This window comes from Culex quinquefasciatus, chromosome 1 (genome assembly GCF_015732765.1).
Source record: "Culex quinquefasciatus strain JHB chromosome 1, VPISU_Cqui_1.0_pri_paternal, whole genome shotgun sequence".
Lineage (NCBI taxonomy): Eukaryota > Metazoa > Arthropoda > Insecta > Diptera > Culicidae > Culex > Culex quinquefasciatus.
Genome location: NC_051861.1, coordinates 89,739,664 through 89,761,562, shown reverse-complemented (window position 1 = coordinate 89,761,562; position 21,899 = coordinate 89,739,664). Strand labels below are relative to the sequence as shown.

The window sequence follows — 21,899 nt, the reverse complement described above, 5'->3', positions numbered from 1 at the left end:
TAGACTCAACTTAAAAAAAAAAAAAAAAAACAAAAAAATCCTTAACAATATCGGGAATACAGTCTGAATAGGATCTGTTCTATCCGAAACTAATAAACTAATCCGAAACTAACATCCAAAAATTGTACAAATGTTGATAAATTTTCAAAGCTTTCACTGAATAATACAGTAAGTTACAAAGTATAAAAACTCCAAAAAATTATCAAAAATCTGAATTGACTCAGAACATACTCAGATTTTCATAATGTGAGGCGAAATTTTGTTTGTAATAAACTCAAATTTTCAAAAATAATTTATTATTTCAAAATACTCAACATTCAATAAAAAAAACGCAGTTTCAAATGTTTGTTTTTTTTTGTACAGTATGGCCCATAAAAAATGCGACATTGTTGTTTGGTGAAAATCGGCCCTGTTTAACGATTTACCAATGTTTTTAAAAATACATTTTTGGGGGTCAATTTTGGCTGTGTTTTTAACAAAAAATTTCTTTATTTTAAGTAAAAAGAAGTATGCAGTAATTTTTCCAGTGTCCCAGACTATGCCTTTTCGCATTTTTTACACTTTAAGTGATAATTGTGCCATTTTATTGCAGAAAATGTGAAAAACAAGCAAAAAAAAATAAAAAGTGACTGTAGAAACATGAAAAATTAGATAGGCAAAATGAAATGATAGGAGGTAGTAGTATAGGCCAAAAACCATAAAAAACAATCATAAACTAAACAAAATAAATGAAAATTAATTGACTACAAATGAAACAATAAAAACATAAAACGTACGTATCGTGCAACAAAAGTTGCTCAAAATGACCTCCTGAAAACGGAAAAATTGAAATTCTCGAAAAAAAATTGGGCATTAGAGGGTTAACAGAGAAAATACTAGCAAAATTTCACTTCCTGCAATATCCATGAGAAAAAATATTAAAAATTTGAATGTATTCGTTAAAATACGGTAATCTGTGAAAATTTAAGTATTTTACATAAACACTTGAATGAATTGAAAAAGCACTAAAAGTTCGCCTCATTTGATGCCCATATTGCAAATTATGATAATTTGAGTATTTTTGCAAAAATCAATAAAGCGAATATGCATTAGTGTGATAAGAAAAAAAAATCAGAAAAACCGTAAGAGATATCCGCTGACTCGATTCTTTCGGTAAAATTAAGTAACTGGGCCAATTTTGAGCCAAATCGGTTTAAGGGTTAAAGGTCGCTTTTTATGGGAAAATTCGAAAGAAAATATATAGGGAAAAGCTACAACTTCTAAATTCCGCCAAAAGGTGACGTTCAATGTGTCGGATCATTATCAAGTGTGAGATTTTAAAGTAAAATTTTATTATAAACAACTGTGTCGAAGAGCGCAAAACGATCCGAGTAAACCCTGAAGAGTTATTACTGATTTAAATAAGACATTTTTGTATGATAAGATTTTTTTCACCAACTTCAACGATAAAAAGCGACCCGACCAATTTCGCTAAAAAAAATCATAGTTACTTATTTTTGCCTAGGAAATTGAATCAGGAGGTATCCCTGATAACATTTTTTTTTATTTTCACCCTAATATGCATAAAAAGTTTTGCTTCGTTTTGATACCCATGCAGCAAATTATGAAAATTTGAGTTTTTTCGAGAATATATTGTAAAAATTATGATTTTATCAAAGAAAAAAAGGTCTAGTAAAGTGAAAATGCATAACAATGTTTGCTTCCTTTGATACCCAGATTGCAAAGTTTAAAAAATACTTTGAAAAACACAGTATTTTGTGCAAATTTTAGTATTAACAAAAAACTCTTATGATATGAAATAAAAATTAAATTTCGCTTCATTTGATAGCCGTATTGCAAATTGTGAAAAATATAGTTTATATACTTTGAAACATACTCTAGAAAATACCACATTGAAAAAATATATTAATTGAAAATTTAACATGACGTGGTAGACAAAGTAAATTTTAGAAATGAATTATGGTCTGTGACACCAATTTGAAACTTTGAATGTAAAAATAAACACTCATTATTTTTTCATGATGCATAAAGTTTTGATAAAATATCGAAAACATATGAGGGATTCCAGCAAACCATTTATTATGATCAAAATATTTTGGAATTGGGAAAATTGATAGCCAAAATTTTAACCATAATTCGAAGAATAAACTTTTGTAAATTGTATTAGAACCCATTAAAATTGTCTTGAAATCATTAGTTATTGAAATCTAAGCTTTTACCTGTATTTTGAGGAACAAAAAAACTTTTGGAGCGTAATCCATATAGCACGTCACGTCAATATCGCCCAAAATTTAATGATTTAAAAACTTTCAAAATGAATAAAATAATTAAAAATTTCGAATGAATTCAAGCTAAATCATAATGCATAATAAAATAAAATTAAGGAATGATCAAGCTAAAAAACATTTAAAAATCCTTAGTAAGATGCCATCTCGCAAATACCTGCTTCCTTCGTAACATTTTGTCACACCTTTGGAAACACTTATTTTTAAACTTTGCTGTCAATTTATTATTTTGAATTTTGGAATCATGTGCAATTTGTGATGTGTGTTTTTTTTTTATCGTGACTTTTGAGTTTTAAAACTTAAAGTATGTTTTAGTAAGAAGTAAAAAGCCAGTATTTCGGATTGATCTAAGAGGCAGGACCCAGGGAGACGACTCATACCCCTGGATTGAGCTAACGACCTAACCCTCTAGGTTAGACCGGGGCCAACATTTACTTCCCCGTCCGACGGAAGGCGTGTTCAGACAAATCTCGTCTCGAAAAATGCCACCGGGACCGTCTGGGATCGAATAGAATACATATATATTTGACGTTCCGCGAAAAACGCGTTTTAATGTTTGACCTTGAATAAACAAAAACAAGAGCACGCAATGTAAACAATAACAATCGCGTTTCGTTAGGCTGACTATTATGTGCATTGTCCCGAAGTTTGGTTGAAGTTGGTTGCTGGAGTTCCGAGTTATAATTACCAATGTGTTACGCTAGTCTAACTTGTACGTGCGTCAAACGCGTTTTGACCTGAAATACCTTTGGTCAGTTGTCGCACTTACATCAATTTTCAGGGAGTGATAAGATAGCACGACAAGATTGAAACTTCTTTCATATGTAAAGTGACAAAAATGCACGGAGTTTTTTGGTTTTTATCGAATATCTCAGGATTGAAATCGTGTTTTGGGGGAAAAAGTGAGGCATTGTGAGCTGCGCAAAATGTTCTTAACTCAATTTGGCCCAAAAAGCACGTGTGACAAGTTAGCATTAAAATGTTTTAATTCTGGCTTGTTATTTAATTTTTGCCTATTTTTTTTTCATCTGAAAATTGGTTTAAAGAACCCCTGACACCTGTTAACCACAGTTTTACAAGGCAAAGGATCGCCTTGATATATCCGTTTCAACCCCAGTCAGCAGATAAACATTCCGGATTCCACGTCCCTTCAGAAGCCAGCATTTCCCATCAATGAAAATGATATTCTGCTCTGGATTACGTGAGCGGCACAACCAAAAGAACAAAATTAAGATGATTTGTAAGCTGCACGGTTGAGAAATGTAATGTTTTTTTCTCTCCAACTTAACTAAAAGATGGGTGGTGGGTTGGGTTCGATTGATTTCACTCGATCGAAAGTGGTGATGTGTCTGCTCGGTTTATTCAATCAAATATGTTCCAATCTCGCATACTTACGAAAATACTCCAAAAAGTTATCCTGCCGGCTTGTCTTACGATGTTTGGTTTTGTTAGCCTCGAAATAACCCCTTCCCGTCACGGAGTCGTACTTGATCTTCAAGTCTATTCCTGGTGCGTGGATTCGTTTCTGGAAAAGAAAACCAAAGGAAATTGCAAATTTCATTAAAAACTCTTAATAACGATCGGATTAGCTATATTATAACTTTACAGGAGGAAAAGTACACTATCTAGAAACCTCATTTAAAGCTAGTTTTTTTTTCTCTTTTCACCAACCAAGAAAAAGCTTCAAGCAAGCAAAAGAACGAAGGATTTATGAGAACGCCACCATTAGGAAATGTCCTCCCCGGCTCTCCCCCCAAGGTGAGGTTCCGTTAAATGATATATTAGACTGACAATGGACACAATATTTCCTCCCCCAGCCCCACCCTAAATCATGGAAAATAAAAGAGTCTACCACCACCGCCACAGTTTGAGCCAAACACCTGTTGGATGATGGTTGCTTCCGGGGCTGAAAGACCCCGGGAACATATCTCGTTTATCTCGGTCCCCGTCTTGTATGGCTTCCGGTGCTTAAAGATTTCCTCCGGGTGGCGTGGTGCCACTAAAGCTGGTTGGAGCAGTTTAGTTTCTTAGGGTTAGGATTGAAAATTTTGGCTTAAATTACGAAATTTGGCTCCATACAATTTTGGCATCTGTCCAGAAAAAATGGTTCGTAAGTATTCGAAAATCTGTAACTTTTGAAAGAATTTTCTGATCGATTTGGTATATGCTGCGAAGTTTTAGGTATTGATCAGGAGTATTCAAAACTAATCAAAACCGATTTTTTTGAAATTTTTTAATATGTTTTAAGGGAAAAACGCAACTTTTGAGTCAAAGTGAATTTTGGTCACAAATTTTGCCACCTAGATATGATAAAAAAAAAGTTTTTCGAGAAAGAAATTAAAGTCAAATAGTATTTGTGTCTTCAGTGTCTAATATATAGTCAAATTTGCAATTGTAAAGTATTTAGAATGATTATTGTTTATTCGTCAAGCTTATATAGACTACTTACAATTTTCTTACATACTAGATATTATTTCTATTGTATAGATTTTTTCGTAGTTCCGGTTTAGACATGTCGAAATGTATGTACTGTGAATTTTCATTATAAAAGCGCATCATTTGATTTAATGGCGAATTTTTTAAATAATTTGTCGTGTATGCAGTTATTCTAAAAAGTGGTGAATGTCTAAGAGTACGGCTTGGTTCATGGCTTGGTGTACGGCATAGTATGGATTCCAGACGATACTACAGTATTCCAAGAGTGGCCTGACATACGTTATATAGAGTAATTTAATAGTATACGGGTCCAAAGCAAAGCGCTTTATAAAGCCTAATGTACTTTTTGCCTTGTTTATTATTGTGTTATAGTGTTCTACAAAAGTTAGTTGTGAGTCTAGGATGACACCTAGATCACGTACTACTTTGCATTTTTCTACTGGTTGGTTTCCTAATAATACTGTTATGTTTGGTGTTTCATGTTTTCTGCTGAAGGCAATGGAATTACATTTATTTACATTCAATTGGAGTAGGCTTTTACTACACCATGTGTAGAAAAGATTAATTTCGTTTTGGAATACATGACTGTCGTTGGCATTTCCTATTTCCATATACAATTTCATGTCGTCTGCATATACAAGTACGTTAATTTTTTTAAGAATGAAGGAAATGTCGTTTACATACAAGATGAAAAGAAGAGGTCCTAGATGGGATCCTTGCGGAACCCCAGAGGTGACGTGAATTGATTCCGATAGTACATTTTGGAAGCGAACAATTTGTTCGCGCTTAGTCAAATATGACTTAAGCCATTCCAAAAGATTCGGTTGAATTCCAATTTTCTGCAGTTTGAAGATTAATAATGGTATGTCGATTCTGTCAAATGCCTTACTAAAGTCTGTGTAAATTGCTTCTACGAAATTGCGATTATGCATTGCAGTCAGTGTAAAATTTACAAATTCTAAAAGGTTGGTGCTAGTAGAGAGGTTTTTAAAAAAGCCGTTCTGTTTACATGTGATGCGGTTTTTTACTTGCTGAAAGATTTTAGGTTATATTTTTATAAATACACCGAGTTCAAGATATTCAACCATGATTGTCTATTCCTAAAAATATTTGTGAACTGTATGGAGCCTTGTAAGGAAGTCTTCCATAAAGTTTGAGCCTGAATAAACAAAAAATAATAATGGTCGAAATTGCCGATTTTGTAAATAAATGCTTCTTTAGTAAGAGTTTTTAACTTAAAAAAACCATCACAGAAAAATAGTAAAGATTAAATATTTTTAAATTTCGATTTTGTTTTTATTTTTCATTCTTTTATTTTAAATACAAGCAGTTACTTTTTTCACACCCAAAATTTATTTTAATGAGATTAAATGCTACATTTTTTTACAATTTATCGGACATGATTTTAAATTCAAAATCATGATAAATAGCCATTTAAATCAATTTTATACAATCAAACAAAATCTCTCCCTATAAAATATTTCCTACCAACATTATTTAAATGATTTTTTAAAATCCTTTTTCAAAACTAAAAAGAAACATCTGATTTGAAAAAGAATCTGCATCTGTGGCTCTTTTCTCGATTCAAACTCACATTATAAAGAAAATCATGACACTTAGTGATCTTTTGAACAAAGCCTTTTAATAAATCTGAAAAACGCCTTAGAATTCTAATAAAAATTTCTAGCGGAACATGACTTTTGCTTAAAAAACTGTGCACTTTTCAAAAAAAAACTTTATTTCTTATTATGGGAGGTTTTCAAAACTCATTAATTCCACAAATCCTACATCTGCAAAAAAAAAAAGTTTTCAGCAGGAAAGTTGGCATTTTTGTTCACTAAACATCATTAAACACTTTTTACACTTTTTGGCAAATTCTACTTTTTGGATAATAAAAAATAATTAAGTTATTACTGATTATTACTTTAATTTATAGAATGCATGTTCCAAAACGTTTAAATAAAAAAACAAAACTCAATTTTATTTGAATCTTTTTCCACGTTTATAAAAATGCCAACATTTAAGCCCTCACCTTAGCACACACACTACAGCTATTGCTCCGACAGCTTTATACTCTCATTTTTCCGGAAATCCCCTGCCCGGTCTGAGTAGAAAAGATGACAGCGTCCCACGTGCGAATGAAAATAAATTGCAATACATTTCATATAATCAGACAATCTTTTATAATCTGATTTATTTGTTCCCTCTGGCTACCAGAAGGAGAACGCGAGTGAGGGAGGTTTAGCTGTGAGGAGGTTCCTCTGATGGTCACTAAAGAAACTAGAAAAAACTGGATATTTTAAGAGGTTTTTCAAGTTCAGATTTGCAACACAAAAATTGCATACATTCTATGTATAATTCACCTTTCTTTAAGCAGCACAAACAATGCAAAAAATGTGACCAGGTGTGCCATGTCTTCCTTCAAAAAGAAGCACGCAAAATTGCTAGCAAAAGGAAACATTCCTCAAGAAATGTAAATCTTCGCCAGGTCACAACATGAACCAGCAGCACCAAGAATTTCATCCTAAAACCAAGTTCCCCAGCTGTTGACAACACGAGTGAAGCGCGTTCCGCTGACATCAAAACTCAATTTGGCTGTCATCGGGGTGGCAGCTCTTCTACGTTGCCAAGAAACGACACTTTTCAAGCTGTGGGAGTGGGGAGTGAGGCAGCTTAGGACGACGAATGCAATCCAAACGGTGGACGCTTATAACAATGCAAAAATGCAGCACTTTGGTGCATCTGATCTTGCTTTCTTGTCTGTACACCTGAGAGATGGTTGGTAGCGAGAAAGAATGTTCTCGCGCAGATGGTACCCAGGGGTTTTTATTTTTGGTTTTGGACGTAAAGGGATGAAATGGAAGAATATTCAAAATCATAATCAAACATAAAACATAATTCAGTGGGTTCCAGCAACATTATTGTATAGTTAAGTTGTTTGTTGTTTTGAGATAATGATATAAAATATGAGCTCTGAACGTCAAAGAAAAGTTCAGGTAACCCCTTAACAAAGTTTTTAGCAATCTAGTGCGAAAATAGATCAATTACCAGATCTGTCAACTCACACAGCCATTGGACCGATCCCTGTTTGATTGTCGTGAACCTTTGATCTTTGAGTTAATTTACGTCTCTGATGTCGTTTTTTGTGTGCTTTGTGTGTGCGCTTTTCGCATGGGGTGAGTGCATAATTTGTGTGTGCCCTTTGTCGTGAATTGTGTGTGTGTCGCTTGCGGGCGGTGGGGCAACGTGCTTGCTTGACAGAATCGATCGTGTTTTTCTATGTGCTATTTCTTGCTAGCAATGATGATATCAGTCCATCATTTATCATCGTTGATCGGAGGGCACGCCGCCGGTTGAGTTTGTCGTAGCAATTGTGTTCCAAAGTAACAGGGTGTTAATTGTGTTTCCTACTTCAGTCGATTGCGGGCGGCAAGGCCACGCGCTTGCCTTACTGAATTATTTGTATCTTGAGCGTCATTTTCGTTGAGTAATTGGTGTTTTTTTTTTGTGCTTTTGTAATCTTAATTAATTGTTTTGTCATTTTCAAAGCCCTTCCTATATCATCGTTGATCGGAAGGCACGGCGTCGGGTAAATTGTGTTTATTTTTCTCGAATAAGGTTTTTTATGGTGAAAAAGCATTTCTACATAATAATCGAAACACGCACTGACATTTTGGATCGTCGAGTTAAAAGTGGAACAAAATAATTGTGTGTGAGTGATTTTGTATGTTAACCAGAAAGATCTTCCCATAACTTCGTTGCTCGGAAGGCTCGCCGACGGGTCTGTTATGAAAGTCCTCCCCATAGCATCGTAGCTCGGAAGGCATCGAAAAGCCAATACCAAAAAAATAATAATCACGTGATGCTTGATGGAGATGCTGTAGATTCAACGGTCTTAAGCAGTATCAACAAGTATATAGCGAAAAACTATGTGCTCATCAAAGTCTGCAACTTCAACTATTCCTCTCTTTTGTTGAACTGCAGGCTTCTTGGGAGGGCGCCGGTATTGACTAATAAAGTATTGATCTTCAGAGGTTAAAAAGTGAATGGATGGTTGGCTCCCACTGATCATTTTTGATTAATTGTTTAACTTCAGCTGATTTGTCAATAACGGAGTAGCAGCTCATTGGCAGTCAACCATGCTCAAGCTCATGCTCAAATTTAATGGGACAAATTTGTAGGAAATTTTCTCAGCTTTTTGAAAACATGTTTTAAAAAATAAGCACTTATGAGCAGTCTCTTTAAAATTGGAAATATGATTATTTTTTCGAAATCTTGCTTAAAGCGCAATTTTTTTTAATGTAAAAAGTGCATTTTAATTTAAAATTGAATTTTGCATAACAGAACCTTGTCAAAAAATGTTTAGTTTGAAAATCTTTTTCCAATCGCTATTTCTTTAAAAAAAAATCGGCATCATAACACATTCGGCCCATGCTTCTCTGTCTCTCAAAAGATGCTTTATTGGGTCTCCTAAAAGTTTAAAGGACCAAAAAATGCAGGTATTGTTTAATTCTAAAACAAAACAAAAAATCGAAAAACTTTTAATACGAATTTAGGCAATTTCACTTACAGGGATGAAAAGTCAATATAAAAATGTAAAATTAATGATACTGATGAAACTCCGGTTCAAAGCGATGAAGTTTAAAGATTTAAAAACAGGAAAGATTTAAAAACAGGAAAAATTATGTTTTATTGAGTCTCTCCAAAACAACCCACAATTTTCTAAAGTCGATATCTCAGCAACTAATGGTCCGATTTTCAATGTTAAAATATGAAACATTCGTGAAATTTTCCGATCTTTTCTAAAAAATTTTTATCAAAATTTTCAAACGAAGACTAACATTTTAAAATGGCGTAATATTGAATGTTTGGCCTTTTTGAAATGTGAGTCTTGATTTAAAAAAATGAAAATATTGTTTTAAGATTAAAAAACTTTACGAATGTTTTATATTTAAAAATTGAAAATCTGACCATTAGTTGCTGGGATATCGGCATTAGAAAATTGTGGGTTGTTTGAGTGAGGCTTAGAAAACATTAATTTTCCTGTTTTAAATCTTTGCATTGCAATATCTTGGCAACAAAAGGTCGTATACAACAAAGTTTTAAAAAAAAAACAAAATATAGAGAGTTTTCTCAGCTTTTCAAAAATATTTGTTTCAATAATGGGTAAACATGGGCATTAATTTTGAAAAATTAATAACTTCGTCTATTTTCAAAAAGTATCGTAAAAACGTCTATAACTTGAAAACTGTGCAGTTTATGAAAATTTCACTAAAGTACTTTTTGATTGCAATTTCAATTTTCCATCGAAAAATTTAAATGAAAAGTTTTTGCGACCAACATTTCGCTTTTTTTCTAATCAGTACTGATTCAAAAATTCATAACATTTGACATTTGATGTTCCGTAAAACATATCAGAAAATGAAAAATAAAAATAGCGTATTTTTGCAAATCATGTTTTAGTAACAAAAAGTTATATTTAAATTCATAAAAAAATAACCGTGTGTTTTTTTTTCCAGTGTAGTCCTTATCCATACCTACAACTTTGCCAAAAAACACCAAATCGATCAAAAAATTCCTTCAAAAGATACAGATTTTGAATTTTCATATATTATTTTTGTATAAACAGCTGCCAAATTTGTTTGGAAAATTATATGGACAATCTAATGATTTTTTTTTTTATATTTATTCAAATTTCTTTTCCATGTACATTCATTCAGTTAAAATATTATTGAGTGTCCAATCACAAACGATGACTTTTCACCTCAATTTTAAATACTAACAACTTTCATTTATTCATGAAATATTGTAGCTTTCGCTATTCAGTGATTTCAAATGTAGGAGGTCCTACATGTACAAAAGGAAAAGGGATACCATAAAACTAACTTATAAACTATATAAAGAGCGGATCAATGCAGCTGAAGACTGCAATGATTTTTGTCGAAATGCATCAATTATCTTATTGGACATAACATCCAAAGTGTCAACTTCGGCTAATTGATGAAGTTCACTGGTGCTGAACCAGGGAGGAAGTTTCAGAATCATTTTCAGAATTTTGTTCTGAATCCTCTGAAGTTTTTTCTTCCTGGTTAAGCAACAGCTTGTCCAGATCGGCACAGCATAAAGCATGGCAGGTCTGAAAATTTGTTTATAAATTAACAGTTTATTCTTGAGACAAAGTCTAGAATTCCTGTTTATAAGTGGATACAAACATTTAATATATTTGTTACATTTAACCTGGATACTTTCAATGTGATCCTTGTAAGTAAGGTTTTTGTCAAAACCAAGTCCAAGATATTTCACTTGATCCTCCCACTTTAAATTTACCTCATTCATCTTTATAATGTGATGACTTTTTGGTTTAAGAAAATCAGCCCTTGGTTTGTGAGGGAAAATAATAAGTTGAGTTTTGCAGCATTTGGAGTAATTTTCCATTCTTTCAAATAAGAATTGAAAATATCCAAGCTTTTTGTAATCTTCTTGTGATGACACGAAGGCTTCTGCCTTTGGCGGAGATGCTTGTGTCATCAGCAAAAGTGATTTCTGACATCCTGGGGCAAATCAGGCAAGTCAGAAGTAAAAATATTGTATAAAATTGGACCCAAAATGCTTCCTTGAGGGACGCCAGCACGTACAGGTAGTTGATCAGATTTGCTATTCTGATAACATACCTGCAGAGTACGATCCGTCAAATAATTTTGAATAATTTTCACGATATAAATCGGAAAATTAAACCTTTTCAATTTCGCAATCAAACCTTTATGCCAAACACTGTCAAATGCTTTTTCTATGTCTAGAAGAGCAGCGCCAGTAGAATAGCCCTCAGATTTGTTGCTTCGAATTAAATTTGAAACTCTCAACAACTGATGAGTAGTTGAATGCCCAAGGCGAAATCCAAACTGCTCATCAGCGAAAATTGAATTTTCATTAATGTGCGTCATCATTCTATTAAGAATTATTCTTTCGAATAATTTACTAATAGATGAAAGCAAACTAATGGGCCGATAGCTTGAGGCTTCAGCAGGATTTTTATCCGGTTTCAAAATCGGAATTACTTTGGCATTTTTCCAACTACTGGGAAAATATGCCAAATCAAAACATTTGTTGAAAATTTTGACCAAGCAACTTAAAGTTGCTTCTGGTAATTTTTAATTAAAATGTAAAAATGCCATCCTCACCAGGGGCTTTCATATTTTTAAATTTTTTGATAATAGATTTTATTTCATTCAGATCCGTATTAAAAACTTCATCTGATGAAAATTCTTGTTCAACAATATTCTGAAATTCTATTGAAATTTGATTTTCAATAGGACTCAAAACATTCAAGTTGAAATTATGAGCACTCTCAAACTGCTGAGCAAGTTTTGAGCTTTTTCCCCATTAGTTAATAGAATATTATCACCATCTTTTAAAGAAGGGATGGGTTTTGAGGTTTCTTAAGAACCTTTGAAAGTTTCCAAAAGGTTTGGAATAAGGTTTAATTTGTTCGACATCTCTTGCGAACTTTTCATTTCGCAGGAGAGTGAATCTGTGGTCAATAACCTTTTGCAAATCTTTTGAATTCGCTTCAGTGCAGGATCACGAGAACGTTGATACTGTCTTCGGCGAACATTTTCAGACGAATCAGAAGCTGAAGATCGTCATCAATAATGGGAGAATCAAATTTGACTTGGACTTTAGGAATAGCAATATTCCTAGCATCCAAAATTGCATTAGTTAAAGATTCCAAGGCTGAATCAATATCAGCTTTGGTTTCTAAAACAAAATCATGATTTAAATTATTCTCAATATGATGCTGATACCTGTCCCAATTAGCTTTGTGGTAATTAAACACAGAACTATTGGGTCTGGTAACTGCTTCATGAGAAAGTGAAAAAGTTACTGGAAGATGATCAGAATCAAAATCAGCATGAGTCACTAAAGGACCACAATACTGACTTTGATTTGTCAACACCAAATCAATTGTTGATGGATTTCTAACAGAAGAAAAGCAAGTTGGCCCATTCGGGTATAAAACCGAATAAAGACCAGAAGTGCAATCTCTGAACAGAATTTTACCATTGGAATTTACTTTTGAATTATTCCAAGATTGGTGTTTGGCATTAAAATCACCGATGATCAAAAATCGAGATCTATGCCGAGTAAGTTTATTCAAATCCCCTTTGAAATAATTTTTATTTTCCCAGTGCATTGGAATGGCAAATATGCAGCTGCAATCATAATTTTCCCAAAAGAAGTTTCAAGTTCAATGCCCAAACTTTCAATAACTTTTAACTTAAAGTCACGTAACGTGCTATAAGTCATACTACGGTGGATAACTATTGCAACTCCACCGCCATTTCGATTCATTCGGTTATTAGTTATAACTTTATAATCTGGATCACTTTTCAAATAAGTGCCAGTTTTTAAAAATGTTTCGGTTATAACAGCAACATGCACGTTATGAACTCGTAAAAGTTGAAAAATTCATTTTCTTTCGCTTTTAAAGAGCGAGCATTAAAATTCATAATATTGATGGAATTACTTAGATCCATGATTAAACTTCAGGGTAAGAACAACATCATTCGCAAATTTTAATCCAATCTGGATTGCTTCCATCATGGATGTAGCATTACTCATTGTTTGAATCAAACCAAACAGTGAGTTTTGCAAAAAGTCATTTTTCAAACGTAACATCGCCGAGATCAGAAGATCCCAAAGCGTTGCCAGCAGAAAAATTTTCAAATGAGATTTGAGGTACCTGCCCAATTTCAGAAAGATTGGTAGAGGATTTAAAATTCGTGGATGAACCCGAAACGACGTTAGCATAAGAAATGCCATTGTTGTTACCTAACTTTTCCACGGTAGGGGTATTTCTAGAATTGTTCGAGTGAGACAGCACGAACGTTTGATTTAAAGATGCAGGTACAACCTGACTTTGAGAAAATTTCGGTTTGGATTTCGGCTGATGCTTAGCACGAGAATCCAAAACCTTTTTCTGATGGGGCAATCCCAGAAATTTGATTTGTGATTTCCACCACAATTTGCACATTTAAATTGGGTGACTTCTTTCACGGGACAATTGTCCTTGTCGTGAGAAGAATCCCCGCAAACCATGCATTTTGGAACCATGGCGCAATGATCAGTACCGTGACCGAATGCCTGGCAACGCCGGCACTGGGTCAGATTCTGGCCATTACCGCCATGTTTCTTAAAATGCTCCCACTTTACCCGTACATGGAACAAAAACTGAACTTTGTCCAAAAGTTTCAAATTGTTGATTTCATTTCTGTTGAAATGAATCAGATAAAATTGTGAAGTCAAACCAAAGCGAGAAATATTCCCGTTTGATTTTTTCTTCATTGGTATTACTTGGGATGAGGCAAAGCCAAGCAACACCTTAAGTTCGTTTTTGATCTCATCCACCGACAAGTCGTTGGAGAGACCTTTCAAGACCGCCTTGAATGGCCGAGCATTCTTGGTCTCATACGTGTAGAAATTGTGTTTGTGGTTTTTCAAATAACCAACAAAAGTTTGGTGATCTTGTAAAGATTCCGTCAACAAGCGACATTCTCCTCTTCGACCAAGCTGGAACGAAACCTTCAAATTGCAAGTTTCCTTGCAATTCTTCAGTTGCGTTCGAAAGCTGGCCAAATCGGAGACGGAAGTCACAACAATTGGCGGAGCCTTTACTCGTTTCTCGACGGCAGAAGGCTCAGTACGAGGAGAAGGTTCCTTGTCATCAGTTTCGGATAAAACACCGAAACTGTTTGTCAATGGAATTGGAGGATTGACCTCACATTCAGAATCAGAATCAGACCTCAGAAGAGGCTGTTTTCTTTTTCTGTTTCCGTTAGCCGGTTTAGCGTTCAAACGCTTCACCGACGTAACGACCAAATCTTCAGAAGATTTGCGTTTACCTTTGTTTTGACGCATTTTGCAAGCAAAGTTCTCTTAAAAGATGGCTTCGTTTGTAAAATACAACAAAATTTCAGGCGGGGTTAGTCTTGAAAAGACTGTTTAGAATTTTGGAAAATAACTCAGGTAGTCTTTAAAAAGACTGTGAATTTTGTTTTGAAATAACTCTGAGCTTAGGTAGTAAAAAATACCGCAGCTCTAGTGTCCGTTCACCACGAAGGTTCGCAAGACAAACACAATCTAATGATGCAAAATGGCTTCATTGGGCATACCAAGGCCACCATAAATGTTCAACCAGATTAAAAAATACAAAAAAAATCGAATGACGGAAATCTTAGAGAGATACAAAGTTACGCAAATTTCAGTACTCAAAAAAGTATAGCTCATCGCTCAAATTTTAAAGTTATCGCAGTTTTAGTTAAAAGCTGATTTTCCCAGTTTTCGTCATTTTTTCGTTTTGCTCGCGGCGCGTCGAAGGACCCAACTTTTTATTAAAAAAAATCGTTTCTCGGAATTCTGTTAGTACAGCATCACCATTTTTTTATATGTTATGTAAAATTTCTCGAGGGATCCTATAAAAATAATATCAAACATGGCTCTCTAGTCTTGAGATCAGCATGTAAAGTTTACATACGACCTTTTCAAACCTAGATATTTGAAACTCTTTACTATTTTTGCATAATAGCCTATCTAATCACCTTTCATTTGCTTCCAATAGAGCTAAAATCTATTGAAATGGCGTGGAGTTATGATTTTTTGATAAATGTGCGAAAATTGACGAGAATGGCAATTTTTTGAACAATCCTAACACAGCGTAGGTCACACTAATGGCCAAACACAATATTCTATTTCTAATTATTTCGGCCAATGATGCTTGATAACTGAGTTTGAATGTTTACTTTTGGGTAGCTACACCCAAAGGAAAAATATATCGCAAAATCTGCAACATTGGATTTGCTGCAGAAAATGTCATATTTTGTAACATTTTTTGCAGCAAGCCCGTAGATCATTTTTGCCCGCGTGTAAAAATTTCAGCGATCTGCAGTTCTTACCAACACATATAAAGCTGGCCCGTCCCCGAGCAACACTCCAAAGAGAAGCATATGTTGATGCTCTTTCACACACTTTTCATCAAGCGTCCATGGCGCGGTGGTAGCGTGTCGGATCAATAACCAAGAAGTTGGTGGTTCAATCCTCGTTCTGTTAAGGTTTTTTTTGTGAAATACAACCAAAAAGCCGTCGGTATTGTCGATAATTGTCGGTAACGGGCAAAAATGTCAAACTCCTATATCGCAAAAAATGCATGAGGACAGATTTTATGCAGATTCTGATATACTTTTATGCCGCCATGCATCACAATCATGCGACTGCCAGTTGGGTGTAGTATAAAATAAATTTGTAACTATTTAATTTCATCATAAATTCAGTTGCAAACTTCACCATTTATAGAAATACAGTTTTGTGCTATTTCGTTGAACATTTTACATTTTTAAACCTAAAACCTGCATTTTTGTTAGTTTTTATCAGCATCAATCAAAAACATCAAGAAGCCATACCATTTAAACCACGCTAAAACCCTGACCAAATCAAATACCAATCCCCCGGTCCATCCCACAAATCTACTTACAGTTATGCTAAATTTGGGTGGCCCTCTGCTGCTGCCACCTCTGCCACCGTAGCTGACGATCCCCCGGGGAACGGCATCCACGCCACGTCCCGTTTCGGCCACCAGCAGCCCTAGCAGGACCAGGGGCAGCACCATCGCCACCGTCACCGTGGTCACCGAAATTCTCGCAGCCACTCGGCAGGCCGACTTGCCGCTGGGGATGAATAATGGACGGCTCCTGGGCAAAATCGGTGAAGAAAAGAGCGGGATTTTTGTAGAGTTGAAAAAGAAAGGAAGGAAATTCAGTTCAGAAGAACAACGGACTTTGGTCTCGCAGATAAGGTGTGCAACACTGCTGCAGCAGCACCGTATGTTTACTTAAGGGAAGTTTGTCTTCCCAGCAGGAGAGTATGATTTATGCGAAAATCCTGACCACCCTCAACACAAAAATGCTTCCAGCGACATGTGAGGGGCATTGTGGGGTGAAACGGAACAAACATTATTAAAAAAGTAACAAAATTTATAAATTCAACAACAACAACACAATTCTAAAATCCCAAAAAAAAAAACAAAACTTTTCCAAGGTACCCCACATGGCCCACCTCTTAAACCATGCAATATTTGAATAACGAGACTTTGAGCACACTCACCGGTGTCGGAGATTTGTACCGCTGCTTGGGCTGCTGCTGAGAGTTCCACGGGTCATGATTTCCAATCTCCGGATGTCTCAAGGGGGAGAATCCGACCCGGCACGAAGAAGCACTCCACGTGGTCAGTGCCGTAAGTATCACGCCGTCGTACGGCACTAACGAAGAATTCTTGGCAGATCTTGGCAGCGTTCACACCTTTGGGCACTCCGCAAATGAGCCGTTTGAACTGGAAGCTACACAGAACGCCGGGGGAAAAACAAACAAAAAACGGGTTACGGTGAGCTACTTCAATGGATTGAGTTTTTTTCTGTTATTTGATTAACTTTCTACTCCAAGAATGATGTCGATGTGAGTATCATGATTCACATAACAATCGAAGGCACAATTCATTAGTCAGTAGTCACGCGAAACTTTTGGATGAATTTACATGAAACAAATAGTGAAATGTATACCAAAACTAAAAACACCATAAAAACAGATTTGGTGATGTAAATATGAAGGGGGTTTGGCAATTGTCCACTAGGGTGACAAGAATAAATTAAAATTTTGGAAAATCTGAAGAGATACCCCCTGGCTCGATTCTTTAGGCAATAGTAAGTAAACGGTGACAATTTTGAGGCAAATCGGTTAAGGTTAGGGGGTAGCGTTTTATCGTTGAAGTTTATATGGGGAAAATTGAAAAAATATATGGGGAAAACATTACTTCGGGATCTTGACAGCAGGCGGTGCTGGTCTGCCCAAGTGTGAGATTCTTGTAGGAAATTTAATTTCCTACAACTTTGTCCAAGTACAAGAAGATCCGAGCTAGAGCGTCCAATTTCCCGTCCCGGGAAAAAAAATCCCGGGAATTCCCGGGATTTCCCGGAAAAAAAAAATTCCCGTTTCCCGGGAAATTTGTAAATTTCCCGGGAATTCCCGAAATACAAGCAGAAGTATACATTTCCTACCTTTTTGGCACCAATGTTTTGAAATTATACAAAAAATTGGAGAGTTGGAGAGCCTGATTTGATTTTATTTATTTCCATCTACTGTTCATATTGAACTAATCAGCTTGTCTTTAACTTTTATGTCAAGGTTTAATTCAGATAATATTTATTTCTGAAGCATTCACCACTAGGAATATTGTTTGCCTATATGTTGGACAACAAAACTTACGCTGTTATGGAATGAACATAGACTATATTATTTATGACAACCTTTTTTAATGTTTTTTTTTTTTAATAATATCATTTGAAAATAAGATATTTACATCTTCCGCCCAAGATCAACATTGAGATTTGTTTGACTTTTTTTTACCTTGAACATGTTGGATGGAAATTGAACTGATATAATTAAATTTTTGAAAAACCCTGGGCCTTGTAAAGTCAAGGGGCATGATTTGATCCTAGTGCATTAGTTAAAATTTGGGTATACATTCTTTTTTAAAAGCACTATGGACACCACTTCATGCTACGAGAACTCGCTTTGTCGTAGCCCCAGGGCTTAAGCGTTGACCGATAAGCTGTCTTCGTGAACTAGGTAGTTCTCCGATAGTGAAAATATCACAATTGCACAAGACACCGCTGCTTCTGTGACTTTTTCAATATCACAATGTGGGATTTAGGTGGGACTTCAGGATAGTACAATTGAATTGTTGCTTAGCATTAGCGTTTAAAATAAATCTGTATGCTTTCCAAATCTATTTGATGATAAATTTAGTTGCAATTGTTAAGTTAGAGTAATGCTGTCAATAAACTTTGATTGATGTAGAATACTAGGCATTCTTTTATGTCAAATTGTCCATAGAGTCTCGATCAATCAATAAAGTAAAGATATCGGACAAAATTCGTTGATCTGTTGAACTAACGGTTTTCGGATTATGGTTGTATTGACCATTGTTGCGAATCGAGGAACTACGGATCTTTTGACGTAAATGGTCATTTCTCTTTCAAATCGCGATTTCTATCCTATTTGTATATCAGTTCACAAATTTTTATTGTTTTTTAATAGAAGTAGTACTACAACAGTTAAAGGAACGTTTAGTTTTGAGCATTAAGTTTAGAGGATTTTAGATTAAAATTTAGATTTTCAATCCAAAGTAGTTAGCAAATGAATATTTGGACTTAAATGAATAATTGAATAAGTTGGACTTATGAATAACACACAACTGTGCATTTATTCTAGAGTCAGATCCATACAGCGTCAGTGTTTATTTGGTCGAAGTGTACTAATTCATTGACAGATCTGGTTCTAGTTGTAATGTACGACAAGACTTTTAACGGACGTGACAGGACGAGGGCCCAGTTTAGAGGTTTCAACATCAACGATGTGCGGCTGGACCACCCTCCCAAAAAAAAAAAAGATATAATTAAATTTTTGAAAAAGGTTTGTGTGAGTAGAATTTGTATCTAAGTATTCGAGAAATTATCGATTGAAGTTATAAATTTATGAAGCACGTGAGTTACCAAGTTCGTAAAAGGGTTATACATGAAAAAATATCGTTGAATTTCAACCAATTTTAAATACTCAAAATTATTTTTATCTAATTAATTCATTAGGCTGAAAACCACATAACTAAAATCATATCATAAAACCTTGAATAACCATTAAATAACAACTTCCTATCATATGTGATTAACCCAAATAATGCAACTAAATTACAAAAACTCGCTTCAAATATTTGAAAACTTTGAGTCATGATTTCAAGTTAAAAAGCGCTAGAAATTCAATGATTATTTATTAATTCCCAAGTTGATTTTTTTGGTTTTTTTAATTTTAATTTCATGGTCACTGAGACAAATTTAAAAGCCATTTTATGGTTGTGGAGCATAGATTTTCCCTGTCCAAACACTTTGATTTAAAAAAATCCTTCTCAACAAAAATACTAATAATATTTTTTTTTCATTTGGGACGATTTGAAAAACGACATAAAAATTAGAAAGTTTATATATTTTCTCAAAGTTGCATGATTTTTTTATAAGCAGTCAAGCCATTAATTGATCCTCACAATCATTTTGACCATTAAAGTTGCTGTTCTATCTAATTTCGTTGCAAAAGATTAATAAGAAACAGGATTAGAATAATTTTCGTTAAATTTAAAATTTTCCGGAAATTCCCGGGATTTCCCGGGAAATTTGTTTAAAATTTCCCGTTTCCCGGGAATTTTGTAACCCCGGGAAATTGGACGCTCTAATCCGAGCTGATCAAACCTTACAAACCATACAAACCTTCTGATAATCGAAACTTTGTAAAATCGAGTCTGGGCTATACACAGCAAAAACACAACATTTTGTCCCCGCCATATTGGCTGCCATCTTGAATTTAAAAATTCTAAATCACTTTAGCGTAGTTTAGGGGTCATACTTAAGCCCAAAAATCAAAAATAATACTGCGAAAAAAAAATCGTGATTCGATTACCCGAAGTGTAGAAGTGAATTTCCGAGGCCTTCTGATAATCGAGTCTGGACTGTACCATGATTTTTTTACTGTGTACGAGCAAAGATGCCATAAAAGTCTTCATAAAATGTTGGCAGCTGGCCAAACAAAAAGTTTACGTACGAACATTTCATAATATGTATCATTTGAAGGAATTTTCTGATCAATTCGTTGTCTTCGAAAAAGTTGTAGGAATTGTATGTTCAAAAAGAAATAGGTTCACAGAAAATAATGCCGATTTAAAAATTATTTCATTTTTTTCGATATGTTCAAAGGGGCAAACCCCGCAACATTTGAGCCATAGAGAAGTTGAGCCAAAATGCTGTTGCAAAGTTATAATTTTTTGAATGTTTTTTTTTTTTTTTTTTTTTTAAATAGAATTCTTTTAAATACAGTTTGAAATGTAAATTCGAATTTGCAATCGAAATGTACTTCATAAAAATGTTAATATCGTGCATCATTTTCGAGATATGGCTTCTTAATGTTTGATTTTTTCTATTTACAATTATTATTTTTTTTTTCAAGTGCCCATAAGTGACCATCTCTATTTTTTTTAATTTCAGAAAAATTCCTAAAATATTCAATATCACCCCCTTTTGAAACGTTTATTTTATTTGTTTTAAATGATCGGAAACTTGTTTCATTTTTAACACTGACAATTGGACCATTAGTTACTGAGAACAATGTTTTCTGAGATGGTCACTCATGGGTAAAAAATCAAAACTTCTAATTTTTAATTAACATCATTTCTCGTATTTTCATAACTCGAGGCCCTTTATCAAAATTTCCATAAGGTACAAAGTCACAAATTCGAATTTTTATAAAAATTGTAGTAAAAAAGTTTTTGAGTAAAATTTCCATTACAAAAAAAAATATTTTTTTCAAGAATTCAAAAAAGTTTACTTAAAATTCTGCATTTTTTCCATATACCTATATATTTTTTAATATTCCCTATCGAATTCTACAACTTTGCCGAAGACACCAAATCCTATCCCTTTTATACTCAGTTCAGAACTGTCACTAGGGCAAGTGGGATAGACAGTTTGTTTACATCAACGGTTTCACTATATTTAAAAAAAATAATACGGAAATACTAAGACACAGCGTCTGAAATTTTAAATTTTGTTATAGTATCATTTTTCAACTCACTAAAGAAAACTATTGGTTCTTTGTTTATGGTAAAATATAACACTTTTGTGTGAAATTTTCCGCTCCTTTCAATAAATAAAACTGGAAATTCATTAAAGAACTCTAGGAAAAGATTGTTCCAGATTTTTTGGAGCCAGCCAAAGCCATATTTACATAGCTTCGATAAAGATAATATCTAGAGTTTTATTTGACTCTAGAAGCAATATTCGCGATTCCAATCATCACATGATGCATTCTCCGCTCTTCCAGTATTCTTTTTGCTTCCATTAATTGACTCGGCTCGACAAAATTTATAATATAAACGATAAACTTTGCCTGATATATACCCTCATTTAGCACCTAGGGGGTGCGAGTTGTCAGGCTTGTTTCGATAAAACATCGTATACAAACGAACAAGGTGTGCTCAATTCTTCGTACAGAAAATATATTCGCTAAAAGTGCTTTCAATTAAAAAAAATGCTA

General features: G+C 34.3%; 1 protein-coding gene across 1 annotated transcript in view; it reads right to left on the bottom strand.

Moving 5' to 3' along the window:
• LOC6039205 (phospholipase A1 3) overlaps positions 1–21,899 on the bottom strand; it is a 56,263-nt gene that overhangs the window by 22,397 nt on the left and 11,967 nt on the right. The window contains exons 2-4 of the mRNA XM_038249067.1: positions 16,875–17,107; positions 16,246–16,462; positions 3,681–3,810 (exon numbers count right to left, since the gene is read on the bottom strand). Coding sequence (XP_038104995.1) covers positions 3,681–3,810; positions 16,246–16,462; positions 16,875–16,930 — 403 coding nt within the window. The 5' untranslated portion in view covers positions 16,931–17,107. The remainder of the gene's footprint in view (positions 1–3,680; positions 3,811–16,245; positions 16,463–16,874; positions 17,108–21,899) is intronic.